The 13,143-nt window shown below is 35.5% G+C and overlaps 1 protein-coding gene across 1 annotated transcript; it reads right to left on the bottom strand.

The window, feature by feature from the left end:
* Positions 1–10,172: 10,172 nt before the first annotated feature.
* Positions 10,173–12,987, bottom strand: LOC108544998 (keratin-associated protein 6-1). The gene is made up of 2 exons (XM_017896410.1): positions 12,917–12,987; positions 10,173–10,461 (listed from the first exon to the last, which is right to left on the bottom strand). The coding sequence occupies exons 1-2, from the start codon at positions 12,985–12,987 to the stop codon at positions 10,173–10,175; spliced, it is 360 nt and encodes a 119-aa protein (XP_017751899.1).
* Positions 12,988–13,143: the final 156 nt, after the last annotated feature.

Genomic DNA, 13,143 nt, shown 5'->3' with positions numbered 1-13,143 from the left:
AAGCAAAAAGAACAAAGCTGGAGGCACCATGCTACCCAACTTCAAACTATACTACAAAACTATGGTAATCAAAACAGCATGGTACTGGTACAAGAACAGACACAAAGACCAATGGGGACAGAACAGAGAACTCAGAAATAAGACCACACACCTAAAACCAACTGCCCTTCAGCAAACTTGACAAAAAAAAAAAAAAAAAAAAAAAGCAATGGGAAAAGGATTCCCTATTTAAAATACAGTGCTGGAAGAACTAGCTAGCCATATGCAGAAAATTGAAACTGGACCCCTTCCTTGCACCTTATACAAAAATTAACTCAAGATGGATTAAGTACTTAAAAGTAAAACTCAAAACTATAAAAATCCTACATGAAAATCTAGGCAGTACCATTCAGGACATGGGCAAAGATTTCGTGATGAAAACAACAAAAGCAATTGCAACAAAAGCCAAAATTGACAAATGGGATCTAATTAAACTAAAGAGTTTCTGAACAGAAAAAGAAACTATCATTAGAGTGAACAGACAACCTACAGAATGGGAGAAAATTTTTGCAATCTATCCATTTGACAAAGGTCTAATATCTGGCATCTACAAGGAACTTAAAAAAATTTACAAGAAAAAAAACAAGCAACCTCATTAAAGAGTGTGCAAAGAACATAAACAAACACTTCTCAAATGAAGACATACATGCAGCCAACAAACATATGAAAAAAAGCTCAACATCACTGATCATTAGAGAAATGGAAATCAAAACCACAATGAGATACCATCTCACACCAGTCAGAATGGTGATTACTAAAAAGTCAAGAAACAACAGATGCTGGAGAGGTTCTGTAGAAAAAGGAAACTTTTACACTGTTGGTGAGACTGTAAATTAGTTCAGTCATTGTGGAAGACAGTGTGGTGATTCCTAAAAGACATAAAGTCAGAACTACAATTTGACCCAACAATCCTATTACTGGGTGTATACCTAAAGGAATATAAATCATTCTACTATAAAGACACATACACACGTATGCTCACTGCAACACTATGCATAATAGGAAAGACATGGAATCAACCTAAATGCCCATCAATGATAGAATGGATAAAGAAAATGTGGGACATATACAGCATGGAATACTATGTAGCCATATAAAGGAACAAGATCACGTACTTTGCAGGGACATGGATGGAGTTGGAAGTCATTATCCTCAGCAAACTAATGCAGGAACAGAAAACCAAATACCACATGTTCTCACTTATCAGTGGGAGCTGAATGATGAGAACACATGGACACATAGAGGGGAACAACACACACTGGTGCCTTCCCAAGAAGGGGACATGGGGAGAGGGAGAGCATCAGGAAGAATAACTAATGGACGCTAGGCTTAACACCTAGGTGAAGGAATGATCTGTGCAGCAAACTATCATGCCACATGTTTACCTATGTAGCAAACCTGCACATCTTGCACATGTACCCCTGAACTTAAAATAAAAGTAGAAGGTTAAAAAAAAAAAGAAAGATATGTACTGTATGTGAAAAAACTGTTTTTAAAATGCCCAACTGTAGGTGTTTAGGGGTTTGATATTCTGTAAGTGCCTGAAACAATATAGAAATGCAATTATTTGTATAAACAAACAAAGTAAGATGTCAGAGTAACTAATTTCTGATGTTTGGTGTCCAAAAATATTGTGGCATTATCTGGGATCAAAAGTTCAAACTTAGAATTTGTCAATATATACTCTCCAACTTTCACAAAGGCAATATTCCCATTATCATCTAATTGCCAATTTAGAATATCATAGTGCCAGTCACATCTCCATTTTCACCAATCTCTATTCTTCTGTTATGGGTTGTAAACTTAAGTGTCTTTAAATAGTACATAAGCCACAAAGCAAGAGGAAATAATTCACAAAGGAAAGAAGTAATTTGTAAAAATTTGATTGTCAGAAAACAGAGTTTTACAAAGACGGAAATTTAACCTTGTATCTAATTCCTGGGATTGGATTTGTTCCTCTTTCTATACACCTTTGGGCCCTAGCCACATGTGGCCATTGAAACGTGAACGATAGTTGACCAAATGAAGATGCGCTAAGTATAAAATACACTCTGGAGTGTAAAGACTTAGTTCACCAAAAAAAAAAAGGATACCAACTATCTCAATAATTTCACACTATTATTTTATATTATGATTATGATTACACATTAAAATACTATTTTGGACTTATTGGATGAAATAAAATTCTTATTTTTTAAAAATTTTATTATACTTTAAGTTCTAGGGTACATGTGCATAACATGTAGGTTTGTTACATATGTATACTTGTGCCATGTTGGTGTGCTGCACCCATCAACTCGTCAGCACCCATCAATTCATCATTTATATCAGGTATAACTCCCAATGCAATCCCTCCTTTTTCCCCCCTCCCCATGATAGGCCCCAGTGTGTGATGTTCCCCTTCCCGAGTCCAAGTTTTAAAAAGAAAATTATGCCATTGAAAATTACAAGGATTGAAATGAGAATTGTATTATATGGACAGCCTCAAGAATTGATGTATAAGCTTTGTGCAGTGACAGTATCAAAGCCAGTGAGGTTTATCCCAGGCATGATTATTGCTAACTAAAACTTTTTCGTATACCCTGCTGTGATGACTTGAAATCGTATTGGCAATTTTTGACAATCTCTAAAATGACTGAATTTAAAAGGAGATGATGTGAACTGACAGAAGTAAGGATATATGAATGATCATAAAATAAATTAATAGAGATTATATAATCTGAATAACAGAGGTTAAAAAAATAAACAGAGCCTTAAAAACAGTGTAGGAAACCATTAAGTGTGCCAATGTACCCATAACGACAGTACTAGAAGAAAGATAAGAGAATAAGGAGCAGGAATATTTGAAAACGTAATGGCTATAAGCTCCCTAAATTTTATAAAACATTAATAACATAGAGCTCAATGAACTTCCACAAAATTAATTTCAAAGAGATCTACACTAAAAACACATAATAATAAATAGGTCAAAATACAATGACATAAAGAAAATTTTGGAAGCACCAAGAGAAAAATTATTTGTCACAAAAAAGAAACTCCTAATGAGATTAACAACTAATGTCAAATCAGAAATAATGGACGTCAGAGGGCAGTAGGATGACATATTTATATTGCTAAAAGGAAAAAAAAAGTCAACTGGGAAAAAACTTGTGTCCAACAAAATTACATTTCAAAATGAGGAAAAGGCCATTTGATAAATATCTGTATATGTAACATACGATATATTCTCATTGTTGGGCGATTTATTCTATATAGACCCTATTGACTATGTTATTCAGATAATCTGGATCTTTGCTTATTTTCTGTATACTAGTTTTATTAGTTTTTGAGGAGCTTTGAAATATCCATGTATAATTGTGGATTTGTCTATTCCTGTTTTTAGTTCTATCAACTTTTCTTCATGTATTTTGAGGCTCTGTTACTTTTGCATGAAAATTAGATTTTTTGCGTTTTCCTGGTTGAGTAATCCATACATTGTGTTATATTTTTTTTTTTTTTTGATTCCTGTAGTTTTCTTTAGTTTGAAGCCTATTGTATCAGGTATTAATATGGCCACTTCTGTCTTATTTTATTAATGATTGCATGGCATACTATTTTTATTATTCTACTTTCAGCCTACTCATGTCAATGAACATTAAATGAGTTTTGTAAACACAATATAAATAGGGTGATGCTGTGTTTTTTTTTAAATCCATTCTGCCAACTCTGTCTTTTGATTGGTGTATTTAAAACATGAGCATTTAATGTTAAGTATTGTTATGTTTGTGTCTAAGTATGTTACTTGTTTTTCTATTTGTTTGCTGTAAGTCTTGTTGCACTGTTTACTTCTCTTGACTTTCTATGCTTTTTTTTGAACATATAGCATCCTAAACGACTTATAATATCATCGAGTGTATACATTTGCACAGTTTTTCTAATGCTTCCTCTGGGTGGTATAATATACACATGCAACTTCTAAGAGTTTACTGGTATCAACACTTACTACTCTCAGTGAAATGTGAAAACTTTATTTCCAATTAGGTCATTTTACAATGTCTACTTTTATGTTACTTTTCTATAAAATAGTGTTATAATTTTCACTCACCATATATTATTTCTCAAACTTATGAGGAGGAGGATAGCCTATTGTATGTAATCATAATCTTATTCTTTAAATTATACCTTCTTGATGTTTCAGGATTTCTTCCTTTAGCATTTTCTTTCTGTTTCAAGAGCTTTTTCTAGACAATCTTTTAGTATATGCCTGCTAATAAAAAATTATTTTAGTTTTTCTGCATCTGATGTTGTTTTAATTGTCCCTTTATTTCTGAAGGATAATTTTGCCAGTGTGAAATATCTCATGGCAATTTTTTTATTTCAGCACTCGAAAAATATTGTGCTATTTCCTTCATCACTGCATAGTTTCAGAGGAGAAATCAGTGGTCATTCAAATTGGTGTTACCCTATAGGTAATGGTAATGTGTTATGTCTCTCTGTCTCTCTTGTTGCTTTGGGTTGTTTTTGTTTTTTGTTTGTTTGTTTTTTGAGACGGGCTCTCGCTCTGTCACCCTGGCTGGAATGCAGTGGCATGATCTCTTCTCACTGCACCTCCACCTCCCAGGTTCAAGAAATTCTCCTGCCCCAACCTCCCAAGTAGCTGAGGCTAGAGGCCTGCACCACCATGCCTGGCTAAATTTTTGTAATTTTACTGGAGATGGGGTCTATCTTACACAGGCTGGTCTCAAACTCGAGGCCTCAAGAGATCCTCCCACCTCCACTTCCCAAAGTGCTGGGATTACAGGTGTGAGCCACCGCACCTGGCCTTTCTTGCTGCTTTCAAGATCTTTTCCATTGTCTTTACTTTTCATGGTTTAGCTATGATATTTTGGGTGTTAATTTTGTTTTGTTTTGTTTTCTTCTTTGACCTGAATTACTTATTGACATGTCCTAAATAGGGGCAGTGAATATTAATCTAGAATTACCAATTATAATATAAATGCCATTAAAATATTAGATTTCAATGATAAACAAACTTATTCAAAGCCCCCAGGAAAACAATTATGCAATTTACAATAGGAAAAGAATTAGACTATTTATCGGAATTTTCAAAAGTGACATTCAAAGAAAGACAAAAAGAAAAGCATTTTAAAGAACCTAATAAAAGAATGCGTTATCCAAGGTCTTTATATCTAACAAAGCTGCCCTCCATGTGTCAATGGATTAGAACAACAGTTTCCTACATTCAAAACAGTAGACATATTTGCATCCACAAGCCCATGTAGAGTAACACCCTAGAGGGTGAGCCTCATCCAATCAAGGGATGAATGAGAAATGTTAAGCAAAGTATTGAATATATATATGAGTACGTATGTGTCTGTGAGTGTGTGGGGTACAAACATACGTGTTTTGGTATGAATATATATGTGTATGTATGTATGTGATGATATGAATTTGGTGTGCTACCAAATATAGGGATTAGATGGGAGGATTAATAATATATAAATAATGTATTTTGTGATGGAAAAGTAGTTATAATCCAACTAAATGACAAAGAGATAATAGAAGAAGAATGGAAGAGGAAAAGAGAACAAGCTAATTGTTGTTTTATAGACAAGAGAGGAAGTTATTTAATATTAATATAAGCTATTATGTCAGATAATAATATGTTAAATTTAAAAGGAGGTAACTAAGAACATTAAAATTGATGTATATACAAAGGTAACCAGACAACCACTAAAATAACTATAAACCATCAAAATACCATTAAATTTTTTTTTATTTTTGTGGGTATTCATTAAAACATAAAGAATAGGACCAAACACACCAGTCATAGCAATACATGTGAATTTAATTAATTAAACATTTTAAATTTGACTGTTGAACTAAGCCTATTTGTTTTATATAAACACCTGAAACAAAATGATTTCGAAATGCAAAATTAAAGCCATGCACAAAGGTGTCTGGGAAAAATGTTCCAGTAAAGAAAATAACAACTCCACTATCAGATAGACAGAAATGAGGGAAAAGGCATTAAAAGTGATAAAGAAGAAAACTTACCAAGCAAGAGACACGCAAATCACAAGGTATCTATTATATTTACGTATATTTATGCACCAAATAACCCTAAGACCCCCTTTATGAAGACACAGATACCAGATACATGCCACTGAGGGACATAAGTAGAATCACACTAATAAGGAACACTCTTGGAACAAGACAGATCAAGTGGAAAAAATAAGCAGAGATAAGATCTAAACAATATATTCAAACAGTAGCTCTCATTTATCCAGATTGACCTTTATATCCTGATGATAATGACCTTTATACCCTGATAATAAATAATATACCTTTTTTCTCTGGTTTTCATAGAACATCCACAAAAAGGTCATACATAATGTCCGGCAGAAAAAAATTCATTTTATAAAACAGAAATGATGGGAAAGGTACTCTCTGATGTCACACAACAATATTAATAACTACTAACAAGAACAAAGAACAGAAAAATTCTTTAACCTGGAAAGTAACAAGCCTCATACTTAAAAAAAAATTCTTGGGTGAAAGAAGGTACACAAATATAATTACAGATTTTCAATAATTAATGTTAGTTTAATCTGTCACAGAGCCTATGAGAAATATTTTTTAAATTGGTTAGGAAAATTCATAGCACTGACACGTTATCAGTAAAATAGAAGAAAATAAATTAATATTATGAAATATTAATTATATTTCATTAATTATATAATATGAATTGTGTTTTAGCTCAAATATTTTCACAAGGGACAATTAAGCAAATGAAAAATCCACAAAGATTAACATAATAAACAGAGAAGGCGATATTAATGAGGTACAAAAAGAAAAAAATACATGTAATGACATGAAAAGCTATTATTTGAAAGATTAACAAAACTTATAAACTACCTGTTAACTTGATCAAGGAAAAAATCGAGCAACCGTATGCAAAATTAAGAGTAAGGGGGAAGTAAACATTTAAACAGAAGACATGTGAAAAACCATGAGACTGGTTTGCAGAGCTCTACGTACATAAATTGCTAATGTCCTGGAGAAGTGAAGATGACCAAAATTAATATCTTTATCTTAGAAATCATAAACAGACTCATTTCCTTAAAATTAATGAGAAAAATTAACAGACCCTCCTCAAAAAAGACATATATGTAGCCAACAATCATATGAAAAAAAGTTCAACGTTACTGTTCATTAGAGAAATGCAAATCAAAACCACAATGAGATACCATCTCACACCAGTCAGAATGGCTATTATTAATATTAAGAAGTCAAAAAATAAAAGATGCTGGCGAGGTTGTGGAGAAAAGGGAATGCTTTTATACTGTTGGTGGGAGTGTAAATTAGTTCAACCATTGTGGAAGACTTCAGTGATTCCCAGAAGACCTAAAGATAGAACTACTATTTGACCCAGCAATCCCATTACTGGGTATATACCCAAATGACTATAAACCATTATATTATGAAGACACATGCATGGATATGTTCATTACAACACTATGCACAATAGCAAAGACATGGAATCAACATGAATGCCCATCAATGACAGACTAGATAAAGAAAATGTGGTACACATACACCATGGAATACTATGCAGCCATAAAAACGAAGGGGATCATGCCCTTTGCAGGGACATGAATAGAGGTGGAGGCCATTATCCTCAGCAAACTAACTCAGGAACAGAAAACCAAACACCACATGTTCTCACTTACAAGTGGGAGCTAAATGATGAGAACACATGGACACATAGAGGGCACACAATGGGACTACCAGAAGGTAGAAGGAGAGACAGCAGCAGGAAAAATAACTAATGGGTACTACACTTATTATATGGGTGATGAAATAATCTGTACAACAAACCCCTGTGACACAAATTTACCTAAGCAGCAAAACTGCATGTGTACCCCGAATCTAAAAAAAAAGTGTTTGTTTTGTTTTGCTTTGTTTTTGTTTTGTTTTGTTTTGTTTTGAGACGGAGTCTCGCTCTTTCCCAAGGCTGGAGTGCAGTGGCGCAATCTCGGTTCACTGCAAGCTCTGACTCCCAGGTTGAAGCGATTCTCCTGCCTCAGCCTCCCGAGTAGCTGGGATTACAGGCACGCACCACCACACCCAGCTAATTTTTGTATTTTTAGTAGAGAAGGGGTTTCACCATCTTGGCCAGGATTATCTCAATCTCCTGACCTCATGATCTGCCTGCCTCGGCCTCCCAAAGCGCTGGGATTACAGGTGTGAGCCACTGCGCCCGGCCAAAGTTTTTTTTAAAAATGACTTTAAGGGACAGAGTTTTAAATGAAAATAAAATTAAAATTAACAACAAAAAAAGCCCAAACCCAGATGATTTCTGAGGAGACTTCTACCAAATATTTAAAGACAAAGCAATCCCAATATTGTATAAATTGTCAAAGAGCACTTAAAATGTAGGACAACTTGCTAATTCCTTTTATGAAGGGTGTATAGTAGTCCCCCCTTATCCGAAAGGATAAGTTCCAAAATGCCCAGTGAAGGCTTGAAACCATGATAGTAACAAAGCCTATATATAGTATGTTTTTTCCATATACATACATACCTGTGATAAAGTTTAACTTACAAAATAGTCACAGTATGAGATTAACAACAACATCTAATAATAAACGGAACACATAACAATTACTGTTAAAAACAAGTTATGTAAATACGGTCTTTCTCTCTCCCCTCCCATCTCTCTCTCTCTCAGAACATTTTAATATTTTCTCACAGTGGTTGATCTTGGGTAACTGAAACTGCAGAAACTGAAATTATGGTTAAGGAAAAACTACTGTATGCATTGAATTTGCAGTGAGAAGAATCAACATACCCCGTGATTCCTGCCTCCAGATGTCAATACTCTTGTGTAAGCCCCTCCCTGTGAGTGAGGGCGAGACCTGTTGCTTTCAGCCAATAGAATATGGTGAATGTTTATGATTATGTGTGCTTATGTGATTATGTTCCATAACACTGTAGTACTCATCCTGCTGGAGTCCCTTGCTGGTTTTGAAAAAACAAGCAATTATGTTTCGAAACCTCTTTGACGAGGAACTGTGAGCATCCTTTTGGAGCTGAGGGTAGCCTCCAAAAGACAGCTTCAAGGCACTGCAACAAATGGCCAGCAAGAAAATGAGCCCTTTAATCCCACAACCGCAAGGAACTGAATTCTGCTAACAAAGGCATGACCTTGGAAATGGGTCCTTCCCCAGCTAAGCCCTGGGTACAACCACAGCCCCATCTAACATCCTGAATTGCAGCCTTGTGAGACTTTGAAGCTTCTCGGTTTATACCTGAAATAGTGTTTTTATTTAATTATTATGGCCCACCATGCAGGCCAAATAGCTTTATAACCTATTACTAGCTTAGAGTATACTAGATTGTAAAACTATTCCTTCAGTTATGTCTCATTAAAAAATAGTTTCTTTAAAATGGAAGATTCAACGTGAAGGATATAGTAATAAGCATTTATTTATTTCAAGAGATATTTACAAGAAGGCTTGGGAAAATTAATTTTTTTCTTTGTTATGTGACAGACAGCAGGCAATGCATAACCCAACATATAAATGATATGTACTTAATTTAGTGTTGAGATTTACCCAGCACAACATATATTCTTCCCCTAGAAGCACAGGAGGAAACTGAAGTTTATTAAAAGGGTTACTTTTCTAAAACAATTGAACTTTGAATTGGTAAAGAAATCTCTCTAGAAATTGTAACAAAAAATATCTCCCAAAAAAACTTAGTTGTTAGCTTTCATGCAAACCAAAACAAAAACTATTGGTAAGAAATTTTAAATATTAAATGATTGACATAAACACCAGGTTTCCCTTCTGGATTAAAAGTGTTTATTAGGTGAATAGAGAAAAAAGTTCCAGCATAAAAGTCATCAAGGCAGGTGCTGTGACACCATCATTCTGATGAAAGGAGAACTGACCGGTAAATTTTACCTTATCCCATTTCATGATGGAAATGCAAGATATTTGTAGGTTAGATGGTAGTTCAACAACAGACCATATTAGACTTCCCTTGCAGGATATCATCACTCAAGGGAAAATCTCAGAACATATGGGCTTCAGAATTAGTGAATCTCAATATCACAGGATACAGGGTGAGAGTTTCCCATGGCATCCTCAATAATAGTAGCCAGAGCCAGAGCCGCATCCATAGCCACAGCCACAGAGGGAACGGGAGCCATAGCCATAGCCCAGTCTGCGGAAGCCACAGCCACAGCAGGAGCCATAGCCACAGCCCAGGCCTCCATAGCCACAGCAGGAGCCATAGCCACAGCCCAGGCCTCCACAGCCACAGCAGGAGCCATAGCCACGGCCCAAGCCTCCATAGCCACAGCACCCATAGCCACTGGTGCCATAGTAGTTTCCGTAGTAGCTGCCACACATGGTGTTGGTTGTGGAAGTTGTCCTTGGGTAGGAGGAAGTGTAGGTGACTTCAGTATGAACACTTTCCCTGCAGAGGGCCTTTTATATGCCTCATTGTGGGTGGGAACCACACACAAGTCATGCCATTGGCTAATTTGAAGGACCAGCGTGAGTAATTTGTTGACTCTTGGTTTTCAGTTGTCGCCTTGTGGCATTTAGGACATTTTCTATTGTTTAGCCACATCTGAAACATTTGTGCATCTTTAATGAGCATCAACTGTCTGATCTTTAAAACTCTACTCACACCAGACATTCAAATTACCATTTTCCAACTAGCCTTTATGGCAAGAAACAGCATTTTAGTAAACAAACTGACCTGTTCTAAACAACCAATAATTTTGCCTTATTTTTGTTGACATTCAATAGGTCATGGTAATCTCCCTTGAGCTTGAGTTTCTCCATCTCTTTCCTGCTGCTCCAAACCCATTGTTTTCCTTTAGGAATTCTTCTCATTTTCACATGAGAGATGGTTTTCTATTAAAAGCCAAAAAGCATCACTCAGCTTCCAGAGACTGTTGACACAAAGCCAATAGTTTGAAATTCTGAAATACCAGGCATGAGAAAACTATACTTTTCTTTCTCACATCAATATTTTCTTTTGTGACTCTGTTTTAAAAGAACAGTTCTTTCCCATAGTTTCAAATTTGTAATCAATGAGATTTCATTTTATTTATAAAATTGTATTTTTGTAAAATTTTCCTGAAATTTGAAGACATTTGTCGTATTTGTGTTCTGGCTCAAACATGAGTATAGGTATTTTCATATTTAAGACAATAACACTGGCAGAAGTATCTTTTCATGCAAACTAGTATATTTCCACCATCGAACAAGAAGTCTTTGGCAAAATATGAGGCTATGAGGAACATGTTACTATAGCCTAATCTTTTTTTCAAAGCAGTGAAAATCTGAGCTAAATTGAATGATTAGGTCAAGCAGCCCTCCAGACTTACATTCTTAGTAAGATGACTTTATAAGAGTGAGTTGAATATAGTAAATAAGAGTAAGATATCTGCAATAAGCTTTCCAGGCTCAAATTTTGCCTCTACTATCCATAGCTGTCTGACCACTGTTAACTACATGCTTCAGCTGTCCCATCTGCAAATGGGATTGTAATAATGATACCAACCCCACAAGGAAATTTTGAGAATCAAATCTTTTGATACGTATCAGACACTTAGAATAGTGTTTGGTTCATAGTAGGAACCAGAATACTAGAATAAATTTTGCTGTCTTTACTTATTTCATCCCATCCCTGTTTTTCTGGATAGAAGCTTCAGTAGAGAGTTGATCAACTGAATAAGAGAACTCAGGCATGCTTAAGTTCTCATTTAAGGGCATTATGTCCTTGAAGCTGAAGGGAAGAGAAGCTCTGCATTGAGGATGTACATCTAAAAATAGAGGAAGTCACATCCTGGTTTTACTGAGAAGGGGCAAGTCCTACCAAGTTCCCCAAAAAACAGCACAAGCAGGCAGAGCTACAATGATTGGTTCTCACCCAGGTGGATCTGAGTGGAGACTCATTGATTTCCTTACTGCAACCAAAGACTGTTCTGGCTGTAGAGCCCCCAAGGATGTAACACTTCATGCCAGGTAATGGATTGAACAGAGTTTTATTTTTATGGCAATGGAAAATGGCAATATGTGTTATCCCATCCACAGGTGTCAGTGCAGAACAGATATGGTACTCCTGAAAACAAGTAGCATACCTCTGCACATCGATGTGCATCTTGGACAGAGAATGAGGAGTGGTAATGTCTTTATTGCAGCTGTATTTTAATACTGACAACCAGAAAGTGATTGAATTTTGTTGAGTTTACCTGGAAGAGACAAGAATAAATGTTTTGCCATTTAGTGGAAATAATGAATCAAGACAGAATTTGGTATAACAGTAAAATAAAGTGTATTTGTACATGTGTAAAGTTGTATCTTGTAAAAATGTTACCCGAATTGTGCATTTAAAGTGAGATAAACTGTTCCATCTCTGAAAAAATATTGGGCAATATAACAGATCTCATACTAGAAAGACTTGCCCCTTAGGCACATCTATCCCCTCAAAGCCATGCAGACAGACATCTTCAACTGCAACTGGTAGATGAATATGAGGGAATTAACAAACCAAAACTAATTTGAATCAGATGAGATTTGCATAGTTTCTACTATTTCATAGAATCTCATCATGAAATTTTAGTATGTGCTCTCAGGATAAAAGGATTTTAAAACCAGGTTAAAAAAAATGTATCATTCAAATCACATTCTTTGATAGTGAAAATCTTGACACAATAGAGGAATCCTAGCTATTAAGGCTTCACTATGCCTAATGAAATAAGAGATTTATGAGTGTTGCCTCGGCAGTGTTAGTGGTCAACCCAAAATAATTCATAATAAGAGCATCATTGCCTGTGATTTGCCACACCTACTACTGAGGAAGTATAAAAGACCTGTGAAGATGGAGATGTTCAAATTCAAGAACATCCTCTTCTACACCTGAACCGTCCATTTCTGACACCATGGTTGACTATACGAACTACTATGGTGGCTATGGGTATGGTGGGCTTGGCTGTGGCTATGGCTGTGGCTATCATGGCTATGGAGGCTACGGAAATGGCTGCTGCCACCCATCTTGTTATGGAAGATACTGGTCATATGGTTTCTACTGAACAATTCT

Source organism: Rhinopithecus bieti, unplaced genomic scaffold (assembly GCF_001698545.2).
Source record: "Rhinopithecus bieti isolate Rb0 unplaced genomic scaffold, ASM169854v2 scaffold_28524, whole genome shotgun sequence".
Classification (NCBI taxonomy): Eukaryota; Metazoa; Chordata; class Mammalia; order Primates; family Cercopithecidae; genus Rhinopithecus; species Rhinopithecus bieti.
Note: the sequence above shows the minus strand (reverse complement) of the source record. Positions and strands in the feature narration are given on the sequence as shown.

What these genes read in the sequence shown, in the direction of transcription:
- LOC108544998 (XM_017896410.1), bottom strand. Translation starts at nt 12,987, where the DNA reads ATGGTGTCAGAAATGGACGGTTCAGGTGTAGAAGAGGATGTTCTTGAA. An exon ending in GAACATCTCCATCTTCACAG is followed by an intron (nt 10,462 to 12,916) that starts GTCTTTTATACT and finishes CTCCTACCCAAG; the next exon opens with GACAACTTCCACAACCAACA.